General features: G+C 38.5%; 1 protein-coding gene across 1 annotated transcript in view; it reads left to right on the top strand.

Moving 5' to 3' along the window:
• The window catches only part of LOC133644665 (voltage-dependent R-type calcium channel subunit alpha-1E-like), a 495,634-nt gene that overhangs the window by 303,739 nt on the left and 166,697 nt on the right, over nucleotides 1–25,198 (top strand). Inside the window, exons 39-48 of the mRNA XM_062039342.1 lie at nucleotides 3,982–4,078; nucleotides 10,745–10,850; nucleotides 10,990–11,097; nucleotides 11,184–11,284; nucleotides 13,091–13,197; nucleotides 13,265–13,436; nucleotides 18,634–18,762; nucleotides 20,423–20,570; nucleotides 22,595–22,767; nucleotides 23,737–24,201. Coding sequence (XP_061895326.1) covers nucleotides 3,982–4,078; nucleotides 10,745–10,850; nucleotides 10,990–11,097; nucleotides 11,184–11,284; nucleotides 13,091–13,197; nucleotides 13,265–13,436; nucleotides 18,634–18,762; nucleotides 20,423–20,570; nucleotides 22,595–22,767; nucleotides 23,737–24,201 — 1,606 coding nt within the window. The remainder of the gene's footprint in view (nucleotides 1–3,981; nucleotides 4,079–10,744; nucleotides 10,851–10,989; nucleotides 11,098–11,183; nucleotides 11,285–13,090; nucleotides 13,198–13,264; nucleotides 13,437–18,633; nucleotides 18,763–20,422; nucleotides 20,571–22,594; nucleotides 22,768–23,736; nucleotides 24,202–25,198) is intronic.

The following is a 25,198-nucleotide window of genomic DNA, read 5'->3' as shown; positions in this document are numbered from 1 at the left end:
GAAAACAATAGGAAAATGTGAGGAGCCTTTCAACTGTTGACGTCACGCTACTTCCGGTACAGGCAAGGCTTTTTTTATCAGCGACCAAAAATTGCAACTTTATCGTCGATGTTCTCTACTAAATCCTTTCAGCAAAAATATGGCAATATCGCGAAATGATCAAGTATGACACATAGAATGGATCTGCTATCCCCGTTTGAATTAAAAAAAATCATTTCAGTAGGCCTTTAATAGTGATGTGTATTTCTGGGCTGGATCAAAAGAGACGTCGGAGAAACTTTGCTGAACAAAAAGTTGCTTCATTACAAGCAAGTGTCATTATACAGGACTGCAGTTCCTGGAGGAGAAGAAAATGAGGCACTTCTAACTTGGAGAAGCCAAACCATCAGTTATATATTCCTTCTTTCTCTGTCTGGGTGTGTGCTAAGTCAGGACAGCACAACCTGACCATGTAAGGAGATGTTTGTGTGTAAGTGTTTGGAAAAACAACTGTTTAAACCTCTAAAGGCCTTAGTGGCCACATGTGTGGACAGCACCTTTTAGCTCTTATTTCCAAAATTGTGTACACTACTGAATTGGGGTATCATGCCGACATATGGACACTTATACTGCTATCTGGTGGTGTCAGAAGAGTATAACATACCATGGAATTTGTTAAAAAAAAAGTGTAAAAATAAGAATTTGCATGTCACTACACATGAAGTACACGTTTGTGTACTTATGGACTAAGTACATCATATTAGAAGATGATTTTTAGTTTTTATTCTAATTAGGGTCCAATAAGCCCAAATAGCAAAGAAAAATTAAAAAAAGCATGTAAACAAACAGCTTGGGCCTTAAGAGGTTAAGTCCTAACTTAAATGTTGGCATTGAGCTAGACATTTAGTCTCTTCTCAAGGATAGGTCTATCACTTTTGCATTCCAAAGTCTGAATTTATTGCCTCTTCTCGTGACAGTATTAACCCAGTCCACATACGAATGTCCAGCTATGGCTCCTTAATTTAATATGGGGCTCAACCACTATTTATTTAAACCTGGTGGTTCCCTTTCTCCAAGTTGTATATAAACATTCACTATATGTAGAACATAATACGAGTTAATTAAATTACTTCAATAGCAAAAACAATTTAAAAAAAATCAAATGCGTGTCAGCTTCCTTCACCACATAAATTAACATTCCTCTCCTTGTTTTGAAATTAGTGATGCAAGTAGCCATGTTAAGCCAAAGAAAAAAAACCTACATTGATGCACGCTAAATTGAGGTCTTGTGAGGTAGAGTCCGGCAACGACATGATGCATATTAGTTGGATATGTTTTACATTCAATATCATAAGATTCCTTACACTTTCAACCCCTTGGGGAAATATTTTATCTGAGGTAGGGTTGTACGGTATACGGATACTAATGAATCATATTCGGTACTATACCGCCTCTAAAGAGTACCGGTCCCCGCCCCCGCCTTTTTTTTAACGGGCATGGCGGTGCGTCGTCGTGACGTCATGACATTGCTGATTTTACAAGCAGACAAGCATGTTCGGCAGCGCACAATCACAGAGTACTTACAAATGTGTAGACAGAAAAGGGCGAACGGATGGATTTTTGCTTAAAAACTAAAGATAAAGGTGACGTTATAACACTGAAACGCCCTCAGGAAGAGGTGCTTTAAAACATGGCTAGCTAGCTCGCGGCTAACGTCCTTCCGCAGTCTGCAGTGTTTTAGCTACTTCTAAATCACTAATCTTCGCCTCCATGGCGACAAATAAACTACGTTTCTTACAAGTATCATCCCTGCAGGACGAGGAACAGCTAAACATGCTTCACTACACACCGTAGCTCACCGGCGTCACAATGTAAATAAACGCCATGGGTGGATCTACACCTGACATCCACTGTAATGATACCAAGTACAGGAACATATCTACTTGATATGATAAAAAATATTGATGTAATCATAGACGTAACACAATCTTTTTCCTTTTTGAAATTCCTGTTATGTCATACTTGCCAACCCTCCCGTTTTTAGCGGGAGAATCCCGGTATTCAGCGCCTCTCCCGACAACCTCCCGGCAGAGATTTTCTCCCGACAAACTCCCGGTATTCAGCCGGAGCTGGAGGCCACGCCCCCTCCAGCTGAATGCGGACCTGACACTGAGTGGGGACAGCCTGTTCTCACGTCCGCTTTCCCACAATACAAACAGCTTGCCTGCCCAAAGACGTCATAACATCTAGGGCTTTTATAGAGTGCACAACTGCGCACACAACAAGGAGACGAAGCAGAAGAACGAGGAAATTACAGACATGGCGGCCGAAATGATATACTCATCATGAACGGAGAAGTTAAACAGGACAATACTGCCATCTAATGGATAGCCACTGGAACACTGAAATTCAAGTTTTTTGTTTTTTTTCCATGTAAATAAAATATATATATATATATATATATATATATATATATATATATATATATATATATATATATATATATATATATATATATATATATATATATATATATATATATATATATATATATAGCTAGAATTTACTGAAAGTCAAGTATTTCATACATATATATATATATATATATATATATATATATATATATATATATATATATATATATATATATATAGTTAGAATTTACTGAAAGTCAAGTATTTCATACATATATATATATATATATATATATATATATATATATATATATATATATATATATATATATATATATATATATATATATATGAAATACTCGAGTTGGTGAATTCTAGCTGTAAATAACCACGCCCCCAACCACGCCCCCCTCCCCCAAGCCCCCACCCCCTACCCCCCACCTCCCGATATTGGAGGTCTCAAGGTTGGCAAGTATGTGTTATGTTTATAAACTCAGGAAATATGTCCCTGGACACATGAGGACTTTGAATATGACCAATGTATGATCCTGTAATTACTTTGTATCGGATCGATACCTAAATTTGTGGTATCATGCAAAACTAATGTAAAGTATCAAACAACAAAAGAATAAGTGATTATTACATTTTGACAGAAGTGTAGATAGAACATAAGCAGATATTAACAGTAAATAAACAAGTGGATTAATAATAAATGTTTACAGTTTGTCCTTCATAATTTTGACTAAATAATAGAATGATAAATGACACAATATGTTACTGCATATGTCAGCTTGTTTACTTACTAATCAAAGAAACGTTTTCTTGTATGTTCACTATTTTATTTAAGGACAAAATAGGTTGATTGGCAACACTAAATTGGCCCTAGTGTGTGAATGTGAGTGTGAATGTTGTCTGTCTATCTGTGTTGGCCCTGCGATGAGGTGGCGACTTGTCCAGGGTGTACCCCGCCTTCCGCCCGAATGCAGCTGAGATAGGCTCCAGCGACCCCGAAGGGAATAAGCGGTAGAAAATGGATGGATGGATTGATCGGTACAAAAATATTTGTATGGGGACAACACTAATCTGAGGATTGCTCCATATATGATATAATGGATCCAACTACAATTTTAGCGCACCTTGGTTTGACAAGAGCGTCTCTCAGCATTCTAATTGAAATTATGTTCAAATGTACACTTGATGGACCTATTTAGCCATGTTCTGTAGTCCTGTCTCCTTCTACCCTTTGGATCTGGTTTATGATGTTTACTATAGGAATGCTGTGACACACAAACTATGATTTGTAGCAGATCCAGGCTGTCATCCTTTGCTCACCCTGTCGAAGGTTCCCCCTATTCCTCTCATTTCTATGCCCTGCTGGCAGCATAGAAATAAAACAGATATCTCTCTCTCTCTCTCTCTCTTACTCTCTCTCCCTCTCTCTCTCTCTCTCTCTGCATTTGAATAATCTTCTCTTTTTTATCTCCCCTATTCCTGGTTTTTGCCCTTTCTTCCCCTTGTGTCCTTATTTTCCCCCTTCTCCCTCCATCTCATTCTCCCACTGTCACGACCACGTTGGCCCCCCCCTCAGTGGTCGCATCCATTACACTGACATGTATGAGATGCTGACAAACATGTCACCACCTCTAGGCCTGGGCAAGAAATGCCCCTCCAAGGTGGCTTATAAGGTAGACAGAAGCAACCTAAGTTGCAGTTGTGTTCTTGCATCTGAGAGGGTGTTTTATTTGCAAATGAATTAGCACTTCCTGTCAACTGTATGACGCAGTATTGTTCATTTGAAACACTTTAAGTTGTTTTCATTTGCACTGATTTAACGTTACAATAGCCTGGTTTGCTTTGCTCCTCAGCAGACAAGATTTCATTTACCGTATTTTCAGAACTATAAGCCGCAAGAAAATAAATGTGTTTGCATGTACACTACCGTTCAAAAGTTTGGGGTCACATTGAAATGTCCTTATTTTTTGAAGGAAAAGCACTGTACTTTTCAATGAAGATAACTTTAAACTAGTCTTACCTTTAAAGAAATACACTCTATACATTGCTAATGTGGTAAATGACTATTCTAGCTGCAAATGTCTGGTTTTTGGTGCAATATCTACATAGGTGTATAGAGGCCCATTTCCAGCAACTATCACTCCAGTGTTCTAATGGTACAATGTGTTTGCTCATTGGCTCAGAAGGCTAATTGATGATTAGAAAACCCTTGTGCAATCGTGTTCACACATCTGAAAACAGTTTAGCTCGTTACAGAAGCTACAAAACTGACCTTCCTTTGAGCAGATTGAGTTTCTGGAGCATCACGTTTGTGGGGTCAATTAAACGCTCAAAATGGCCAGAAAAAGAGAACTTTCATCTGAAACTCGACAGTCTATTCTTGTTCTTAGAAATGAAGGCTATTCCACAAAATTGTTTGGGTGACCCCAAACTTTTGAACGGTAGTGTATTAGCCGCACCGGAATATAAGCCACAGATTTATACCGGTACTTGAAATTATATATGTTTGAGTTTATTTCGAACATGCAAGCATACAACATGATGCATCACAATTTCCAGTTTCTCTTTTCAAAATGTTTGAAAAGGAGTAGGAAGAAGCAGATCTTCTTTAATCCTACCCCTTTTCTTTTACATAACAGTTGCTAAAACTTTTGTTCACTTCCTGTTCTCAATTTAGTCACAATATTCTCCATAAGTAATCACAATAAAAATAAAAAAATAAATAATAATTGGTGAAGTAAGTCATATTTCATATGATGAGATAAGTAAGATTATTTTGAGAATGAAAGAATGGATGGATGAAATAAATGCATTTATTTATTTGTGAATTTGAATTATATTTATATAGCGCTTTTCTCTAGAGACTCAAAGTGCGTTACATAGTGAAACCCATTATCTACATCTTTAAACTACATTTTAAACCACTGTGGGTGGCCCCCAATGAGCAGGTGGGTAAAGTGTCTTGCCCAGGGACCAGGATGACAGAAGCAGGGATCGAACCCGGATTCCTCAAGTTGCTGGCACGGCCGCTCTCCCATTCAAGCCACGCCGCCCCTGTGGCTTGAATCTATTCTATTCTATTCTATTTACATAGAAAGACTATGTAAATTTTTATTTACAAACCTTAATTGTTTCCAAATGGTGACTGTAACACGGCAGTAAAACGGCTGATGAAACAAAACAGAAAAGTCATCTTCATCCATCTATTATTAAATAAGATAAGGTTCAAGATCTTTATCAGGATTCTTCTTCCTTGTACTTTGTAAAAACTTTGAGTTTGAACAGTTTCTTAAAGTGAATTATTTTAGTAAGTTGTTTTTATTCCTTTGCTTAATCCATTAGCGAAGAAAATTCCATAAATTAGCCGCTCCTTTGTATAAACCGCAGAGTTTAAAGCTGTGGGAAAAAAAGTAGCGGCTTTTAGTCCGGAAAATACGGTACGTATTAGCTGTTAACAGCTGAGAGAGATTTTCAGTTACGACATGCTTTATCTTGTCATCACACTCCTTTTATTGACATATACCTACGTATATGTGCATGTGTCTCCTGCCACAGCCCAGCATTGCATCAGCATGCCTGAATACATGCAACAGACATATAGCATGTGCATGTTTGTGTGTGTGAGCAAGCCTGCATGCATGTTTGTACTCGCAATACTGCTGAATGCAGATGAAACAAAAACAAATGTAATATCGTGCAAAACATGTTTAATTTCAGCAATTCAACATCCAATTTCAATCTGGTATAAACTCATTTCATGCAAAGTGAGATATGTCAAGCCTTTATTTTTTTATAATTTTCATGATCATGAACGGTTTTTGAAAACTCAACACTTTCTGACATTTTCAATTCAAAGTTTTCATAAGCTGTGAGCCATGATCATCAAAATCATATTAAAAGAAGACTTAAAATATTTGGATGGAACTCAAAATTAAGTTCCATGCCTTAGTCATGTGTTAGTTTCACCTTGTAAATCTAATTGCTGGGGGGAAAAGAAAAAAATGCAACAATTTCCCTTGTGGATCATTAAAGTTTGTCTAAGTCTAAACAATCTTTGCACAATATACCTTTTTTCATTAATTTCAACTGTATATGCAAGATTCTACTTACAAAAGCTCAGAGATGCCATAGGAATGTAAACTGTATTACCAACTGTACACTTAACTACTGCATGGAGTAGGCAGGTTTCACTTACTGATTGACCTTAGAGAAGATAACTGGAATAAAAAATGGTTGCTAAAATGTGAGCTATGTACTCACAATTGTTGATTTTTCATGTCAACATGATAGACATAGTTGAATTTGTCCATCAACAATAAATGCATTCACAACTGGAGGAGAATTAACGGCCTGATTTACTAAAGGTACTAAAACACGTGCAAACTTAATAGCACTACTAAACGTGTGCAAAGTGGATTGTGCTTGTTAAATGAGCAGAATAAGGCGTGCAATCCATTTTGCGTCTTTGTCTTCATTAATATGCAGAATATATGATCATCAAAACGTCCATAATACCGGGAGGAGAAAATGCAAATATATCATACAAGCACGTGCAATGTGATTTATCAACATTCATCACTGTTCTGGGAGCTCTATTTTGCGTTTTATATAGCACGTGTGAAAAGAACGCGCTAAATGACAATAGACATCCTCCGTCCTATGTGTTTGTTTCAACATATTTGGACAATCATAAAAAATATTGGACACATCATCTATTCAGCAACATCCTTTTCTAATTTCATAACTCCTATATGACTTAAAAGGCTGATCAAAGTAATTTAATTGATTGTCCTTTAGTGTTTTTTTCACATACAATTATTAACATACACCCTCTATTAAAGTATGTATTTTCTGTGTAGTGAGCACAATAGTGCAGACTCCCTCCCATGCACTTTCAGCGGTTAAAAAAAAAAGAAAAAATGTGGTGTAAATGTATATCACAGGTGTCAAACTCAAGGCCCGGGGGTCAGTTCTGGCCTGCCACATCATTTTAGGCAAAAGCCTGAAAAAACTGGGTTTCAATAAAGTACTTTTTTTTTTCTTTTTTTGTTTTACTAAATGCATTCGTTCTTTCAATTTTGACCAAAAAAATGCGTATTTCAAAGTGTAATATTATCTGATCATGCCAATTATATTATTGTATACTGTATTGCAAAACTATTTTTGTAGATTAAAAACAAATAGTTAAATATCTGCGTGTCACCTTTATTTTTGATTTTAAAGCAAGTTACACATAAAAAAATCTAATAATCAAATGTATATGCATTTCGATTAATCATGATTAATCACAGGTTATTACCCGCATTATTATGCCATAGGACTTTAATCACAATGATTGTATTGGTTTATTAGGTATTATTTTATTTTTCTCCAGTTTGCTTGTACACTGTTGATCGTTTTTTTTGGATTTTTTAAACGTTTTTATGTTTTACATGATTCGTATTTGCTTGCTTCATTCTGTCTTGACGCTGAATTACAAATGTCTGCACAACTATTTTACCTCCGGGTACCATTGAAGAAACCTTGACCTTGACCTAGACCAGGGGTCGGCAACCCGCAGCTCTAGAGCCGCATGTGGCTCTTTAGCGCCGCCCTAGTGGCTCTCTGAAGCTTTTTCAAAAATGTATGAAAAATGGAAAAAGATGAGGGGGAAAAAAAACTTTTTTTTTTGTTTTAGTATGGTTTCTGTGGGAGGACAAACATGACACAAACCTCCCTAATTGTTATAAAGCACACTGTTTGTATTAAACATGCTTCACTGATTCGAGTATTTGGCTAGCACCGTTTTGTCCTACTAATTTTGGCGGTCCTTGAACTCACCTTTAGTTTGTTTCCATGTATAACTTTCTCCGACTTCCTAGGACGTGTTTTATGCCACTTCTTTTTCTGTCTCATTTTGTCCACCAAACTGTTAACGTTGTGCTTGAATACACAAAGGTGAGTTTTGTTGATGTTATTGACTTGTGTGGAGTGCTAATCAGACATATTTGGTCACTGCATGACTGCAAGCTAATCGATGCTAACATGCTATTTAGCCTAGCTATATGTACATATTGCATCATTATGCCTCATTTGTAGCTATATTTGAGCTCATTTAGTTTCCTTTAAGTCATCTCAATTCAATGTATATCTCATGACACACTATCTGTATGTAATATGGCTTCTAATTTGTTGCGGCTCCAGACAGATTTGTTTTTGTATTTTTGCTCCAATATGGCTCTTTCAACATTTTGGGTTGCCGACCCCTGACCTAGACCTTGCATGCATAATGTAAAATTAATTTTTTTAAAAGCGGCCCTCTGAAAGCAGCCATTACTGCGATGTGGCCCTGAATGAAAATGAGTTTGACACCCATGATGTAGATACACCGCACGACTGCTTCTAAAAATGTCCATAAAAAGTGGTAGATGTCTGCTGCTTGTTTGAAAACATAGCAAAACGCCCCAGGTAAGAGCATGATAATATATGAACGTGCAGTAAATGAGAGTTTAGTGTAGTCTTTATTTGAAGGGACAATGCACAGAGACATTAAGCTCAAACACAGATATGTTCTGCACCAGATTATAGCTAAATAGCTGATGTCCATCTTGCAGTCCCTGGTTACCTAAATTAAAAAGATACAAAAAATATGCAATAAAATTATAACAATACAATTATACTATAGCATGTAACTTTCAAAGGTTGTTATGAGGTCGTTCCATTTCTTTATCGCTTTATATGAAAAGGCTGGGGCAGCACGGTGGAACAGGGGTTAGTGCATGTGCCTCACAATACGAAGGTCATGAGTAGTCCTGAGTTCAATCCAGGGCTCGGGATCTTTCTGTGTGGAGTTTGCATGTTCTCCCCGTGACTGTGTGGGTTCCCTCCGGGTACTCCGGCTTCCTCCCACCTCCAAAGACATGCACCTGGGGATAGGTTGATTGGCAACACTAAATTGGCCCTAGTGTGTGAATGTGAGTGTGATTGTTGTCTGTCTATCTGTGTTGGCCCTGTGATGAGGTGGCAACTTGTCCAGGGTGTACCCCGCCTTCCGCCCGAATGCAGCTGGGATAGGCTCCAGCAACCCCCGCGCCCCCGAAAGGGACAAGCGGTAGAAAATGGATGGATGGATGAATGAAAAGGCTGATTGTGCAAAAGAGGTTTTCCATCTGGGTACGCTACACTGCCCCCTGGTGGAGGCTTGTGTGTTCCTAGTTGTCACAGCAGATGTAAACTGGACAAAGTGCTTAAGTGGCGCTGGTGCAGTTATTTAGGATTTGATGGGCAATTCGTATTGATGCTAATCTTTGAATGTTAGCAAAATTTAACAATCTATATTTTTGGAGAACTAAACAGTAATGGTGGTGTTGTGGTTTTCGGTCAAGGATTTTGAGTAGGGATGTCAGATAAATGCTTTAAAATGTAATATCGGAAATTATTGGTATCGGTTTCAATATTATCGGTATCGGTTTCAAAAAGTAAAATGTATGACTTTTTAAAACGCCGCTGTGTACACGGACATACGGAGAAATACAGAGCGCCAATAAACCTTAAAGGCACTTACTTTGCGTGCCGGCCCAGTCACATAATATATGCGGCTTTTACACACACGTAAGTGAATGCAATGCATACTTGATCAAAAGCCATACAGGTCACACTGAGGGTGGACGTATAAACAACTTTAACACTGTTACAAATAAGCGCCACACTGTGAACCCACACCAAACAAGAATGACAAACACATTTCGGGAGAACATCCGCACCGTACCACAACATAAACACAACAGAACTAATACCCAGAACCCCTTGCAGCACTAACTCTTCCGAGACCCCTTGCAGCACTAACTACCCCCCCTCCATAACTTGAGTTGATTTATTTTGGAAAACCTTGTTGCATTGTTTAATGCGTCCAGCGGGGCATCACAACAAAATTAGGCATAATAATGTGTTAATAATCCACGACTGTATATATCGGTATCGGTTGATATCGGAATCGGTAATTAAGAGTTGGACAATATCGGAATATCTGATATCGGCAAAAAAGCCATTATCGGACATCTCTAATTTTGAGTGATTGTTTGTGTCGAGTGTTGTTGGGGTGATATAGTACACGCAAAATCCTCATTTAAAAAGGCGGTCTGTGCCACTTTTCAATTGCACATGCAGTGTTAATAGATCACACGCAACACACCCACTAATAGTACATGCAAATTCGCAATTGTATAGATTTGCACACTTGTAGCACGTGGTATTTGGATCTTAGTAAATTAGGCCCTACATTCTTATCGGCAATTCTGGGCTTTAAAACAAAGTTTTCTATGTTACCTGTCTTGCTAATTACGATGACACATGTTTGACAGAGACTAGTCCTGATGAACATGCCTGTGGATGAGGACATGTCTGTGCACTTCACGTCCACCCTCATGGCCCTCATCCGCACCGCCTTGGAGGTCAAGATAGCCGGAGGTTAGAAGAACGATCCATAAATTCACAATTGCATCAAGCTGATCAATCCCTGCTCTGTATAACACATCAAATGCATTTGCAGAAGAAGAAAAAAAACGTGCCGTCTGCTACCTGGAATTTGTGTTGCTTTAACTTCCAGGAGGGGAGGATCGCAATCAGATGGACTTGGACCTTCAGAAGGAAATTAGTATCATCTGGCCTCACCTCTCTCAGAAGATGCTGGCCCTGCTGGTTCCCATTAACAAAGGTGACGCTCAGACAAAAACGTATGTATTATACGACAGTGACAGTAAAATGTTTTTTTTTCATATTGTATTCCACCTTTTTTCTCAGCGAGTGACATGACCATTGGCAAGATCTATGCCGCCATGATGATCATGGACTACTACAAGCAAAGCAAGGCCAAGAAGCTTCGACAGCAGCTGGAGGAACAGGTACAGTACAGTACAGTCAAGTCAACTTTATTTATATAGCACGTTTTCAACAACTTCTAAATTGAACCAAAGTGCTTTACAGGTTAAAAAAGCATAGAGCAAAAAACAAAACAAACAAAGAACATAAACAATGAATGAGCTAACAAGATAGTGCAAAAGCAATACGGTAAAAGGGGTCGAATAAAAAGTAAAAATTTGTAAAATAATAAATACAGGCCAAAAGTTTGGACACACCTTGTCATTTCTATGCGTTTTCTTTATTTTCATGTCTATTTACATTGTAGATTGTCACTGAAGGCATAAACTATATTCATTGTATTTTTTCTATTAATCTTCATATGTCTTACTTGTATTGTATTCTTTATCTCTACTCGTAATTCTTACTATTTTACAAGTTTTATTATTTTTATTTACCAACGTTCCTCAGGGTTTATCGGCCGTGCTTTTGTGTCAGCGTCCTGGTGGCCATGGTCTGATGACCTCCTGGTGCAGATGGCTTCTGTGATAGTGTTTACTCACATATCCCCTCTGTACTCAGCCGTGCAATCATTTGTCCATATAGTTGCATATGTGTGTAAGTTGTGTGCGTGTGTTTGTGTTTGGTATCTGTGTCCATGCGTACGTATGTGATAATGGGGGATATGCGTCACCGGGGGTATTTTTTTTAACTTTGTAAAGGACTTTGCGTTGCATTTCTTTTATGTATGAGAAGCGTTTTATAAATAAATGTTGGTTGATTGATTGAAAACTATGAATGAACACATGTGGAGTTATGTACTTAACAAAAAAAGGTGTAATAACTGAAAACACGTTTTATATTCTAGTTCAGTGGTTCTTAACCTTGTTGGAGGTACCGAACCCCACCAGTTTCATATGCACATTCACCGAACCCTTCTTTCTTTAAATTCAAGAAAAAGTAATATATTTTTTTTACTGGTTCACAAAATGAACCGCGCATGAACATCACCTTGTTCAAAGAACAAAACCAACACAGTGCATGAACTCACAACAAATTACACACCTTACACACATTACCATGAATTGATTAACGTGGATTTAAACAAGTTGAAAAACTTATTTGGGTGTTACCATTTAGTGGTCAACTGTACGGAATATGTACTGTAGTGTGTAAACTGTACTGTGTATTCTCTTCCTTTGCAATCTGCTAGTAAAAGTTTCAATCGATCAATCAAACAACCTGCAAAACAGATGGAAAATTAGAGGGAACATTGTTTGGGGGTATCCATAATACGCTGATAGGGAGAAGTTTTTATTTACACGATACGTCGGATGTGTCTTTACGTCCGTGGCGGAGGCTCCGCCGAACCCCTAGGGTTCGATCGAAACCTGGTTAAGAACCACTGTTCTAGTTTCTTCAAAACAGCCACCCTTTGCTCTGATTACGGCTTTGCACACTCTTGGCATTCTCTCGATGAGCTTCAAGTGGTAGTCACCTGAAAGGGTTTTCACTTCACAGGCGTCATAGTTTTGATGCCTTCAGTGACAATCTACAATGTAAATAGTCATGAAAATAAAGAAAACGCATTGAATGAGAAGGTGTGTCAAACTTTTGGCCTGTACTCTATATACACATTTTATTCTTCTTTTAACATTTCCATTTGTTTACTGTCATACTTGGGTATTCCAGCTCATAATATACAATAAGAATAGATTTGAGCACCAAGATAAGTGATATAGAAAATGAATTATGGATGCTGTGTACATTAGCTGTAAAGTCATCAGTTTGCTTTTAGACTGATTTTATCTTTTAATTTCCTTTTTCCTCTACTCCATTTTACCCCACAGAAACATGCTCCCATGTTCCAGCGTATGGACGCCTCCTCTTTGCCACAGGAGATTATCTGTAATGCCAAATCACTGTCCTTCCTCAGGCACAGTGCAGGATCAGCTCTGTAAATATGCTCCCGTCATTGCTCATGCAAATGTACTTGCATCTGATTTTGCTCTGTCCTTCTCCAGCACCAAAGGAGGCTTCGTGGCCCTGAGCCCCATTTCCCCCCAAGAGATGATCTCACAGCAGCGGCCTTGCTCCAAGGAGGGAGAGGAGGAGAGTGATGATTACTACTCACCGTATCACCCTTATCACTTCCCTTATCATCACCATCACCATCACCACCATTTAAACACACTGGTAGTGTACACTTTTTGCTTAAGTAGTGCCACATTTAATCAGCACAATTTACTGTATTGACCATACTTGCCAACCTTGAGACCTCCGATTTCGGGAGATGGGGGATGGGGGGCGTGGTTAAGAGGGGATGAGTATATTTACAGCTAGAATTCACCAAGTCAAGTATTTTATTTATATATATATATATATATATATATATATATATATATATATATATATATATATATATATATATATATATATATATATATATATATATATGTATATGTATATGTATATATATGTATATGTATATATATATATATATATATATATATATATATATATATATATATATATATATATGTATATATATACATATATATATATGTATATATATATATATATATATATATATATATATATATATATATATATATACATATATATGTATATATATACATATATATATATATATATATATATATATATATATATATATATATATACATATATATGTATATATATACATATATATATATATATATATATATATATGTATATATATATGTATATATATACATATATATATATATGTATATATATATGTATATATATGTATATATATGTATATATATATATATATATATATGTATATATATATATATATATATATATGTATATATATATATATATATATATATATATGTATATATATATATGTATATATATGTATATATATATATATATATATATATATATATATATATATATATATATATATATATATATATATATATATATATATATATATGTACACTACCGTTCAAAAGTTTGGGGTCACATTGAAATGTCCTTATTTTTGAAGGAAAAGCACTGTACTTTTCAATGAAGATAACTTTAAACTAGTCTTAACTTTAAAGAAATACACTCTATACATTGCTAATGTGGTAAATGACTATTCTAGCTGCAAATGTCTGGTTTTTGGTGCAATATCTACATAGGTGTATAGAGGCCCATTTCCAGCAACTATCACTCCAGTGTTCTAATGGTACAATGTGTTTGCTCATTGGCTCAGAAGGCTAATTGATGATTAGAAAACCCTTGTGCAATCATGTTCACACATCTGAAACCAGTTTAGCTCGTTACAGAAGCTACAAAACTGACCTTCCTTTGAGCAGATTGAGTTTCTGGAGCATCACATTTGTGGGGTCAATTAAACGCTCAAAATGGCCAGAAAAAGAGAACTTTCATCTGAAACTCGACAGTCTATTCTTGTTCTTAGAAATGAAGGCTGTTCCACAAAATTGTTTGGGTGACCCCAAACTTTTGAACGGTAGTGTATGTGTGGGAAAAATCACAAGACTATTTCATCTCGACAGGCCTGTTTCATGAGGGGTTTCCCTCAATCATCAGGAGATTTTAATAGAAGCATTCACATACCATGGTTTATATAGGGCACAGAACGGGTAGGTACAGGCAGGCATAGGGGAGTGGTGATTGGCTCATGTGTTACTTAGGAGGTGTTTCCTTCTGTGACGGCATGCTGATACAATTTCGCTGCGCTTGTTGAGGGATGACATGTCTGGACGGTATATAATAAACAGTTTCTCTTTAAAGCATAGGTTGCATCTTTTATTACCACTGTTGTAAGGTGTGCTGGATGCAAGAATTTGCCATGTTATTGAATATTCAACATTATTGTCTTTGAGATTCCAAATGTGTTTGCTGAGGTCTGTAGTGTCCCGCAGGCTTTTGCTTCTGAAAGAAGCCTTGTGATTGTTCCATCTGGTTTTGAACTCTCCCTCAGTTAATCCTACATATTTGTCGGATGTGTTAATGTCCTTGCGTGTTACCTTTGTCGTTTTTTTGGATAATCTAATTAAGACATATATATATATATATATATATATATATATATATATATATATATATATATATATATATATATATATATATATATATATATATATATATATATATATATATATATATATATATATATAAGAAATACTTGCCTTTCAGTGAATTGTAGCTATATATATATATATACAGTAAATATATTTATTTTATTTATATATATATATATATATATATATATATATATATATATATATATATATTAAATAAATACTTGAATTTCAGTGTTCATTTATTAACACATATACACACACATAACACTCATCTACTCATTGTTGAGTTAAGGGTTGAATTGTCCATCCTTGTTCTATTCTCTCTCACTATTTTTCTAACCATGCTGAACACCCTCTCTGATGATGCATTGCTGTGTGGCACGCACAAAAGTGCTTTCATCAAATGCACTAGAGTCTGGAATTTTCCATCTCTCCCTAGCATGGCCCAAAACCGGTCAATCTTTGCTTCCTGAGGAAGATCTTCACTACCAAGCACTAGGTAGTCCACTACTTCTTCCCGGAGGCTATCCAGGTCCAATCGCAGCTGCGGCTTGGAACTTACAAGCGTGTTTCTTCATCTTACTCGTCGTCGGCGTCGCCATGGCTGTATCTTCCTCGTTCTTCTGCTTCGTCTCCTTGTTGTGTGCGCAGTTGTGCACTGCACTCTCTAAAAGCCGTAGATGTTATTGTCACATATGCATGTACAGTAGATGGCAGTATTGTCCTGTTTAAGAGTGTCACAACATTGCTGTTTATGGCAGACGAACTGCTTTACGGTAGACGAAACGTGACTGCTGTTGTTGTGTGTTGTTACCGCGCTGGGAGGACGTTAATGAGACTGCCTAACAATAAACCCACATAAGAAACCAAGAACTCGCCCTCGATCATTCTACAGTTATAACGTGATTGGGCAGGTACGCTGTTTATATTGTGAGAAAGCGGACGTGAAAACAGATCAGGTCCGCATGGAGCTGGAGGGGGCGTGGCCTCCAGCTTGGCCCGAATTTCGGGAGAAAATTTGTCCCGGGAGGTTTTCGGGAGAGGCGCTGAATTTCGGGAGTCTCCCGGAAAATCCGGAAGGGTTGGCAAGTATGGTATTGACCCAAATACAGAACCTTTTATTTTCTTGGAAAAAAGTCTGAACATTTTTTTTATCCATCCATCCAATTTCTATAGAGCAGGCCTGGGCAATTATTTTGACTCGGGGGGCCAAATTTAGAGAAAACAATTTGTCTGGGGGCCGGTATATCTATTTCTAGGAACACTAATACAAAACCTCACAATAATGTCTGATTGAATGTTAAAAACGTTATGACAGATCGCCTTAAAAACGGAATGGAATTAAAAAATGTTTTACTGAATGAGATACCCAGAATGTACATGAAAATAAAGAATGTGGGATTTACAATATTAACTATGAAGGATAAAACACTGAATATTGACAATATATGAACATCACACCCCCTCTCCATCGACATATTTTACAATCAAGCGCAACACAACAAAAATGCAACAAACACAGCGAAATATGAACATGAAGGGTAAAAAAAAAACCTACAATCTGATACATCTGATATATCACTAAGCTTCAGAACTTTGTTGTAAAAATCTCCTTCAGCGTCTGTCCCTGACACCCGCATTTCAGGTTGGCCTTTGTGGAAACGCTCCCCACCCACACTGCTTGGTGCCTCTTCTTTGCTGCTGTGACTTAGATTACCATAGTAACTAATTAGATTGCCACAGTAACTAATTAGATTACCATCCATCCATCCATTTTCTACCGCTTGTTCCTTTCGGGCTCGCAGGGGGTGCTGGAGCCTATCCCAGCTGCATTCGGGCGGAAGGCGGGGTACACCCTGGACAAGTCGCCACCTCATCACAGGGCCAACACAGATAGACAGACAACCTTCACACTCACATTCACACACTAGGGCCAATTTAGTGTTGCCAATCAACCTATTTTGTCCTTAAATAAAATAGTGAACATACAAGAAAACGTTTCTTTGATTAGTAAGTAAACAAACAAAGGCTCCTAATTTAGCTGCTGACATATGCAGTAACATAGGTGGGAGGAAACCGGAGTACCCGGAGGGAACCCACGCAGTCACGGGGAGAACATGCAAACTCCACACAGAAAGATCCCGAGCCCGGGATTGAACTCAGGACCTTCGTATTGTGAGGCACATGCACTAACACCTGTGCCACCGTCATAGTAACGAGTTATATTACCATAGTAACTAGTATATCATGCAAAAACGCAGATTCCAACCATTGAAATACTTTTATACAGTTCAAGACTTACGGTCATTTGAAAACATCACTACACATCATAATGGCAGCTACAGTTTCCATCTTAAAGATCTAAAACAAATTTGAGGGGAATGTCCGGCGGGCCAGATTGAAAAGCTTAATGGGCCGCATGGGCCCCCCGGGCCTTAATTTGCCAAGATTTGGCCTATCATAACATTCAGTTAGAACACATCCGCATGCGTTTCGGGCTGGCTGCTCTGAAAACAAACCCCGCCCACTCTGCTTTGTTCCTCGTCTGAGTTGCTGGGACATAGATAACCGTAATAACTCGTAAATGTCAAACCGTGGACTGTGGGATGTTTGTTTTCCCGAGATGCAAGTAAAGTTGGACTGGACATGGCGTGAAGGTAGATACATATTTATTTTAACACTATAAAATACAAAAAAAAGGGTGCAAACAAAAGGTGGGTGTCAAGGAGGTTTCAGAGTTAATGTCGCCAGGCTGACTTCCTGGCAACAATGGGCTTAAATAATACAGACATGATTGCGCGAGTGCAAAACGTGAGACAGGTGAAACTAATGAGTAGTCATGGTGACAAGGCAAGGGAGTGAAAGCAGGAACTAAAAAGTGTCCAAAAACCAAGCAGAACATAACTAAACAAAAACATGATCAACAGACATGACCGTAAAACACTCAAAAGCGCAGATTTCAACCAATGAAATACTTTCTATAGTTCAAGACTTACGGTAATTTAAAAACAGCACTGCACATCATAATGGCGGCTACAGTTTATATGTTAAAGGACTAAAAAATGATGTAGAACGTCCGGCGGGTCGGATTGAATATCTTAATGGGCCGCGTGTATTCTGCCCAGGTCTGCTCTAAAGAATCTCCACAAGAAGGTTTTTTTTTCAAAGAGCAATGATGTCCCAAAAGAACAGGATTTCTACTTCCTACTCTAGGGCCCACTTAAAGCAACTACAAAACAAGCTTACATAACCAAAGACAGCATAGCACTTGATGGTATTACTTACAAGATTGTATATTTGTATAGGTGCCTGACGTAGTGGAGTATAACCAAGTGAAGCAGCAGTCTAAGCCAGACCCAACAGCCGCCAAATCACCTCAACACACGTCTTCCATCAGAGCGTCCTCTATGCCCAGACTGGCTATGGAACCTCAGGTAAGAAAGATTGATAGTCTTAGGGGGATTTGGCTTTTGGCTCTTAGGGAGTTTGCATGTTTTGCCCACACTTATTACTCTAACTCCCCTGTTTTCCTCCCACTGTCCAAAAACATGCAAGTTAAGCTTTCTGTAGACTTTAAATTGAACAAAACCCAAAACCAGTGAAGTTGGCACGTTGTGTAAATGGTAAATAAAAACAGAATACAGTGATTTGCAAATCCTTTTCAACCTATATTCAATTGAATAGACTGCAAAGACAAGATACTTAACGTTCAAACTGGTAAACTTTATTTTTTGCAAATATTAGCTCATTTGGAATTTGATGCCTGCAACATGTTTCAAAAAAGCTGGCAGAATTGGCAAAAAAAGACTAAGAAAGTTGAGGATTGCTAATCAAACACTTATTTGGAACATCCCACGGGTGAACAGGCTAATTGGGAACAGGTGGGTGCCATGATTGGGTATAAAAGCAGCTTCCGTGAAATGTTCAGTCATTCACAAACAAGGATGGCGCAAGGGTCACCACTTTGTGAACAAATGCGTGAGCAAATTGTCAAACAGTTTAAGAACAACATTTCTCAACGAGCTATTGCAAGGAATTTATGGATTTCACCATCTATGGTCCGTAATATCATCAAAAGATTCAGAGAATCTGGAGAAATCACTAAACGTAACATTGAATGCCCGTGACCTTGAATCCCTCAGGCGCTACTGCATCAAAAACCGACATAAGTGTGTAAAGGATATCACCACATGGGCTCAGGAACACTTCAGAAAACCACTGTCAGTAACTACAGTTGGTCGCTACATCTGTAAGAGCAAGTTAAAACTCTACTATGCAAAGCGAAAGCCATTTATCAACAACACCCAGAAAAGCCAGCATCTGTGATGGTATGGGGGTGTATTAGTGCCCAAGGCATGGGTAACTTACACATCTGTGAAGGCACCATTAATGCCGAAAAGTACATACAGCTTTTGGAGCAACATATGTTGCCATCCAAGCAACGTCTTTTAATGGACGCCCCTGCTTATTTCAGCAAGACAATGCCAAGCCACGTGTTACAACAGTGTGGCTTCATAGTAAAAGAGTGCCGGTACTAGACTGGCCTGCCTGTAGTCCAGACCTGTCTCCCATTGAAAATGTGTGGCGCATTATGAAGCATGAAATACGACAACAGAGACCGCGGACTGTTGAACAACTTAAGCTGTACATCAAGCAAGAATGGGAAAGAATTCCACCTGAAAAGCTTCAAAAATTGGTCTCCTCAGTTCCCAAACGCTTACTGAGTGTTGTTAAAAGGAAAGGCCATGTAACACAGTGGTAAAAATGCCCCTGTGCCAACTTTTTTGCAATGTGTTGCTGCCATTAAATTCTAAGTTAATGATTATTTGCAACAACAAAAAAAATGTGTCTTTGCAGTTTATTCAATTAAATATAAGTTGAAAAGGATTTGCAAATCATTGTATTCTGTTTTTATTTAAGATTTACACAACGTGCCAACTTCACTGGTTTTGGGTTTTGTACATTGGTGTAAATGTGAGTGTGAATTGTTTGTCTATACGTGTCTTTATGATTGAGTGATGACCAGTCCAGGGTGCACACCTATCTTTACCTAAATGATGGTGACTTTTAACCTTTGAGCATTTTTTTTAACAGCCTGGAATGTCAGCAGACAGAAAGCTGATGAAACGCTCCTTTTCCACTATCGGAGACCAGTGTGTGAACCGCCTATGGCAAGAACAACATTCCCTGGAGAGAGTCAGCCCTGACAGCACGTACATGCTTCATCAGAAGAGTTACAGAGGTTTTTCATTTTGAGCACACACCACCCAACAAATATACAGGCGCCCCTCGTTTATTACCGGTAAAAGGGTCCTGACATGACCGCGATAAACAGATTTCAGTTGGATTAACGATTAATTAGATATTGTTCGAGGATAAAAAAAACTGTTTACAACCTTCTAAATACGTGTTTTAACATTATTAGAGTCCTCTAAACATGAATTAACACTCATATAGTCACATTTACACTCATTTTACCCACTATTCTAGTTTCTTCAAAATAGCCACCCTTTGCTCTGATTACTGCTTTGCACACTCTTGGCATTCTCTCGATGAGCTTCAAGAGGTAGTCACCTGAAATGGTTTTCACTTCACAGGTGTGCTTGAAGCTCATCGAGAGAATGCCAAGAGTGTGCAAAGCAGTAATCAGAGAAAAGGGTGGCTATTTTGAAGAAACTAGAATATAAAACATGTGTTCAGTTAATTCACCTTTTTTTGTTAAGTACATAACTCCACATGTGTTCATTCATAGTTTTGATGCCTTCAGTGACAATCTAAAATAAAGAAAACCCCTTGAATGAGAAGGTGTGTCCAAACTTATGGCATGTACTGTACATACATTAGGCGCACCGGGTTATAAGGCGCAGAGTTGATTTTTGAGAAAATGAAAGGATTTTAAATGTGCCTTACAGTCCGAAAAACAGGTTATTAGAAAATAAGACAAATACTGCACTGTAATACCTATAGTAAAATGTTACGTCCTGGGGTATGGCTGCGCTGGTCGTGTTCCCTCCGATGCAGAAAATAAGCTGGAGCAGCGTGCAGGTAGGATGACTTTTAATATTAAACGCAGGACAAAAATACAAAGCAAAACTCAGACGCTAAACCAGCGTGGAGCAAACAAATCAAATCATCACCAAGGGTGAACAGCGAGGAATAGTAGAGTGCAAAAAACTAGAAGTCACGTAACTGTTGCGTATAACAAACAACGAAGCCAGACAGTGTGTGGCGAGCAATGTGAATAAATAGCTCTCTGATTAGTGCCCGACAGCAGGTGAGCATCCCGGACACTAATCAGAGGCAGGTGATACTGATTTGCACCCATGGCAACTAATACAAACCCATGGGTGCACAAAACAGGAACCCCTTGTGAGTCCAAACCTTAACAGAACATGACTAAACAAAACATGATCCGGGTCACGGATCATGACAGTGAAACTTAATTGTATTACTTAATTTATGCCAAAAACATGTAGAATACCGTATTTCCTTGAATAGCCGCCGGGGCGCTATTTAATTTAAAATCTCTTCTCACTCCTGTGCTTACCAAAAGCATGCGGGATGGGCAAGCATGCGCTAATTATTTTAAAACCTCTTCTCACTCCGGCGCTTACCTTATCATGAAAAGCCCATTAAATTAAAAAAAAAAACGTTATTAGGGTCTTACCTTTACTTATAAATGATGTCCCTGTGCAGCTGCTTCTGATCAAAGGCAGTCTTCCTTATCTTTCTTCAGTTTTAAAAGTCTCTGGAGATATTCCTTTAATTATTACCTCCTGCTTCGATTGAAAGTCCAGTTTAGAAAACTGTTTTATTTTAGATATGTAATCCTCCATGGTAAAAGTGCAAGCAAACGATCGCTGCTCACGCTTGCTGCTTGTTGTCTTCTTCTGCAGCACCGGTCTTCTGCAGTACTGATAGTCGCAAGAAGGATCACTAGCGCCCTCTACCACCAGGAGGCGGGAGTCATTTAATGACTCATATTTGACCCGGAGGAATTGCCAAGCATGCGCTAATTATTTTGCGAAACGAGTTTGACCCGGCTGTAATTCTAGGCAGGCGAATACTATATTCCCGGCGGCAATTCAAGGAAATACGGTATGCTTTGAAAAAGTAAAACAAGTAACATTCTTCGATGTTGTGAGGCCACGAGATTTAAAGCAGGATGTAGCGAGGGGCGACTGTATACAGCCATCTTCAGTGTTTGACAGCTAAGTTTGCATTTTGTTTTAATGCTTAAACTGCATGATTGGACTTCTCTTCTAGGCCTAAGAACCAATCAAAGCAGTCATGAGCGAGGGCGCTCCAAAGAACGTCGCCACCTGCTGTCTCCAGACGTGTCCCGCTGCAACTCTGAAGAGTGCAGCCGAGACCCGTCATGCGAAAGGAGACGCTCCGTCTCGCCTAAAGAAGGACACACTCGCTCTTTGCAGAGACAGGTCCGAGCAACAAGTTGATTGACACTGATTGGTAAATGTGACAGGTTTATGATACAGGTGACATGGCAAATGAGTGCAAAACAGTAGAACACACTTATTTCGACGAGCTGACTGACGTTGACATAAGTCGTTATCGTTATTTCCGCCTAAGGCTGTCAACTATCTGTTGAAAAAATTGAATCGTATTGAGCTTCCAAAGGCTGCAGTTTGTCCTGTTTTACTGTGTGAATGGAAATAGTTTTGCCAAATTTCAATGGAATAAAAAATGACAGGGCGCTTTATATGTAATTTTACGACACACATATTCCTCGTTCTTTTTTGTTTTGGCAGCAATGAGGGAATATGCAACACAGGTCATCCATTGCAAATGTGCCAGTGTGTACGTTGGAGAAGCCAGTGGCGGGCCGTGCGTTTCCCACCTAGGCCTTCAGTGATCTCCGACTTCAATGATTACCTCTCAAAATACCATAATTGATGTCACCACATGACCATTGCTAGAGAAATACTATACAGGAACACATTTACGCACCACTTTGCATTGAAACACCTCAACAGTGTACAAGACAGGTTATTTTCTGGCGCATTTAAAAATCAATAAACCTGCATCAGCAATTCAAACATATCTTATGTGGTACTGTCAAAATTAAAATTGCAAAAAACATAAACGTGAAAAAATAAAGATATAAAATATTCATCCTTTTATTTTTTTATGCTTGGTTTGCACGAACATTTAGGATTCTACAACCCATCCAAACATACGGAACAGTTTTTCATACAAATGACTCGAGTGTCTTAAATTTTATGTTGAGAAAAGCGATCAACCACATATGTCAACGTCAACGCGGAGGACTTTATGAGTCGGGTTAGCAACCCAAGTGTGACTTTATCTGATTCCAGTCTAATAATAATATATATTTTATTTTTAGAATGAAAAAAAATATATTTCTATTGTCTATTCTGTGTGTCCAGTTCAACACCACAGGCAGTCCTGCTCATTCAGCTCCGGAGTCCAACACCCCTCGTAACCGGCGTCAGCTTCCACAAACCCCCTCCCGCCCCCGTCCTCACATTTCTTACTCCCCCTTGGTGTGCCAGGATCAACCCCCCAGCACGCCGGCGCCCCCCTCTGCAGGACCAAGCCCCCACCGGGTCCCGCAAGGCCCCTTGAAGGAGTCGTCCTCGTCCAATCCGAGTCATCCTTCTCCCCACCGTTACATATCTGAGCCATACCTTCCATTCCATGAGGACCTGAGGGGCGGCCAGGCGGGCCAGAAGCAACAGGATACCCTGACGTTCGAGACCGCCGTGGCTACGAGTTTGGGTCGGGCCAACGCTATTAGCTCCGCCCCTCAGCTGAGACACTCCTGGCAGGTCCCTAATGGGCATTTCCAGAAGAACTTAGCACAGGGTTTCCCGGCCAACACTGGTGAATGGGTGAGTGACACAGATGAGGATGACCGCTGCTAAAATTGGAACTAGAATCTGGAAAAAAAACTGACTGGCTGTTGTCAGTAAAAGTAGCATCACAAGCAGAACTAAACACCACTGCCATTTATCAGCATTGTTTACTGTTGTGTATTTGTGCTGTGCCTGGAAGGACACAACGGATGGATGGATGTGTGCTACATTAAGCCTTTGATCTTTGTTATTTATTTGAACAAAATATGTTAGGTGTGAGCTAAAATATTGAGAAGGACTTTCTTAAAGAGTGTTTTTGTGATAAAGTCGAGGGTTATGTATAGTAGATGAGAGGGCCTAGCTTACAGGTGCTGAAGGCGTCAATATCTTCCACACCGAATTCATCAAAGGATGTCTGAATAGACCTTGCTTGCTGCACTGGGGAACAGAATCAATCAATCAATCAAAGTTTATTTATATAGCCCTAAATCACGAGTGTCTCAAAGGGCTGCACAAGCCACAACGACATCCTCGGCTCAGATCCCACATCAGAATCCTCAGACAAACTGGTAAAATTTGTAATTGACTAATTACACTATTGACCAGAACATAAGAGTGTATTTTTTTCCATTGAAAAAAGTCTGATAAAGACAAACCATCGTCCTTTCGGAGTCTAGATAATCATACATTTAAACCAGGGGTTTGCAACCCAAAACGTTGAAAGAGCCATATTGGACCAAAAATACAAAAAACGAATCTGTCTGGCGCCGCAAAAAATGAAAAACTGTATTTAAGTCTTATAATGAAGGCAACACATGACGTAAGTGTCTATATTAGCTATAATAGCGTACTATCAAAATGACTATGTGGAAGACTATATGGCTGAAGCAAATCTTCGTTGACAGAAATGTTGAAATGTAATATTTATTCTACTCATTTTTACAACATTAGAAACCAGAGATAACTCCTGAAAAATACTGGCTTTTAATGACCAAAGGTATAGATGTGTGTCCAAGTTTAAGGAAACGGCAGG

Source organism: Entelurus aequoreus, linkage group LG27 (assembly GCF_033978785.1).
Source record: "Entelurus aequoreus isolate RoL-2023_Sb linkage group LG27, RoL_Eaeq_v1.1, whole genome shotgun sequence".
Taxonomy (NCBI): Eukaryota; Metazoa; Chordata; class Actinopteri; order Syngnathiformes; family Syngnathidae; genus Entelurus; species Entelurus aequoreus.
The sequence above is the reverse complement of the archived record's forward strand: the minus strand, read 5'-3'. Positions and strand labels throughout refer to the sequence as shown.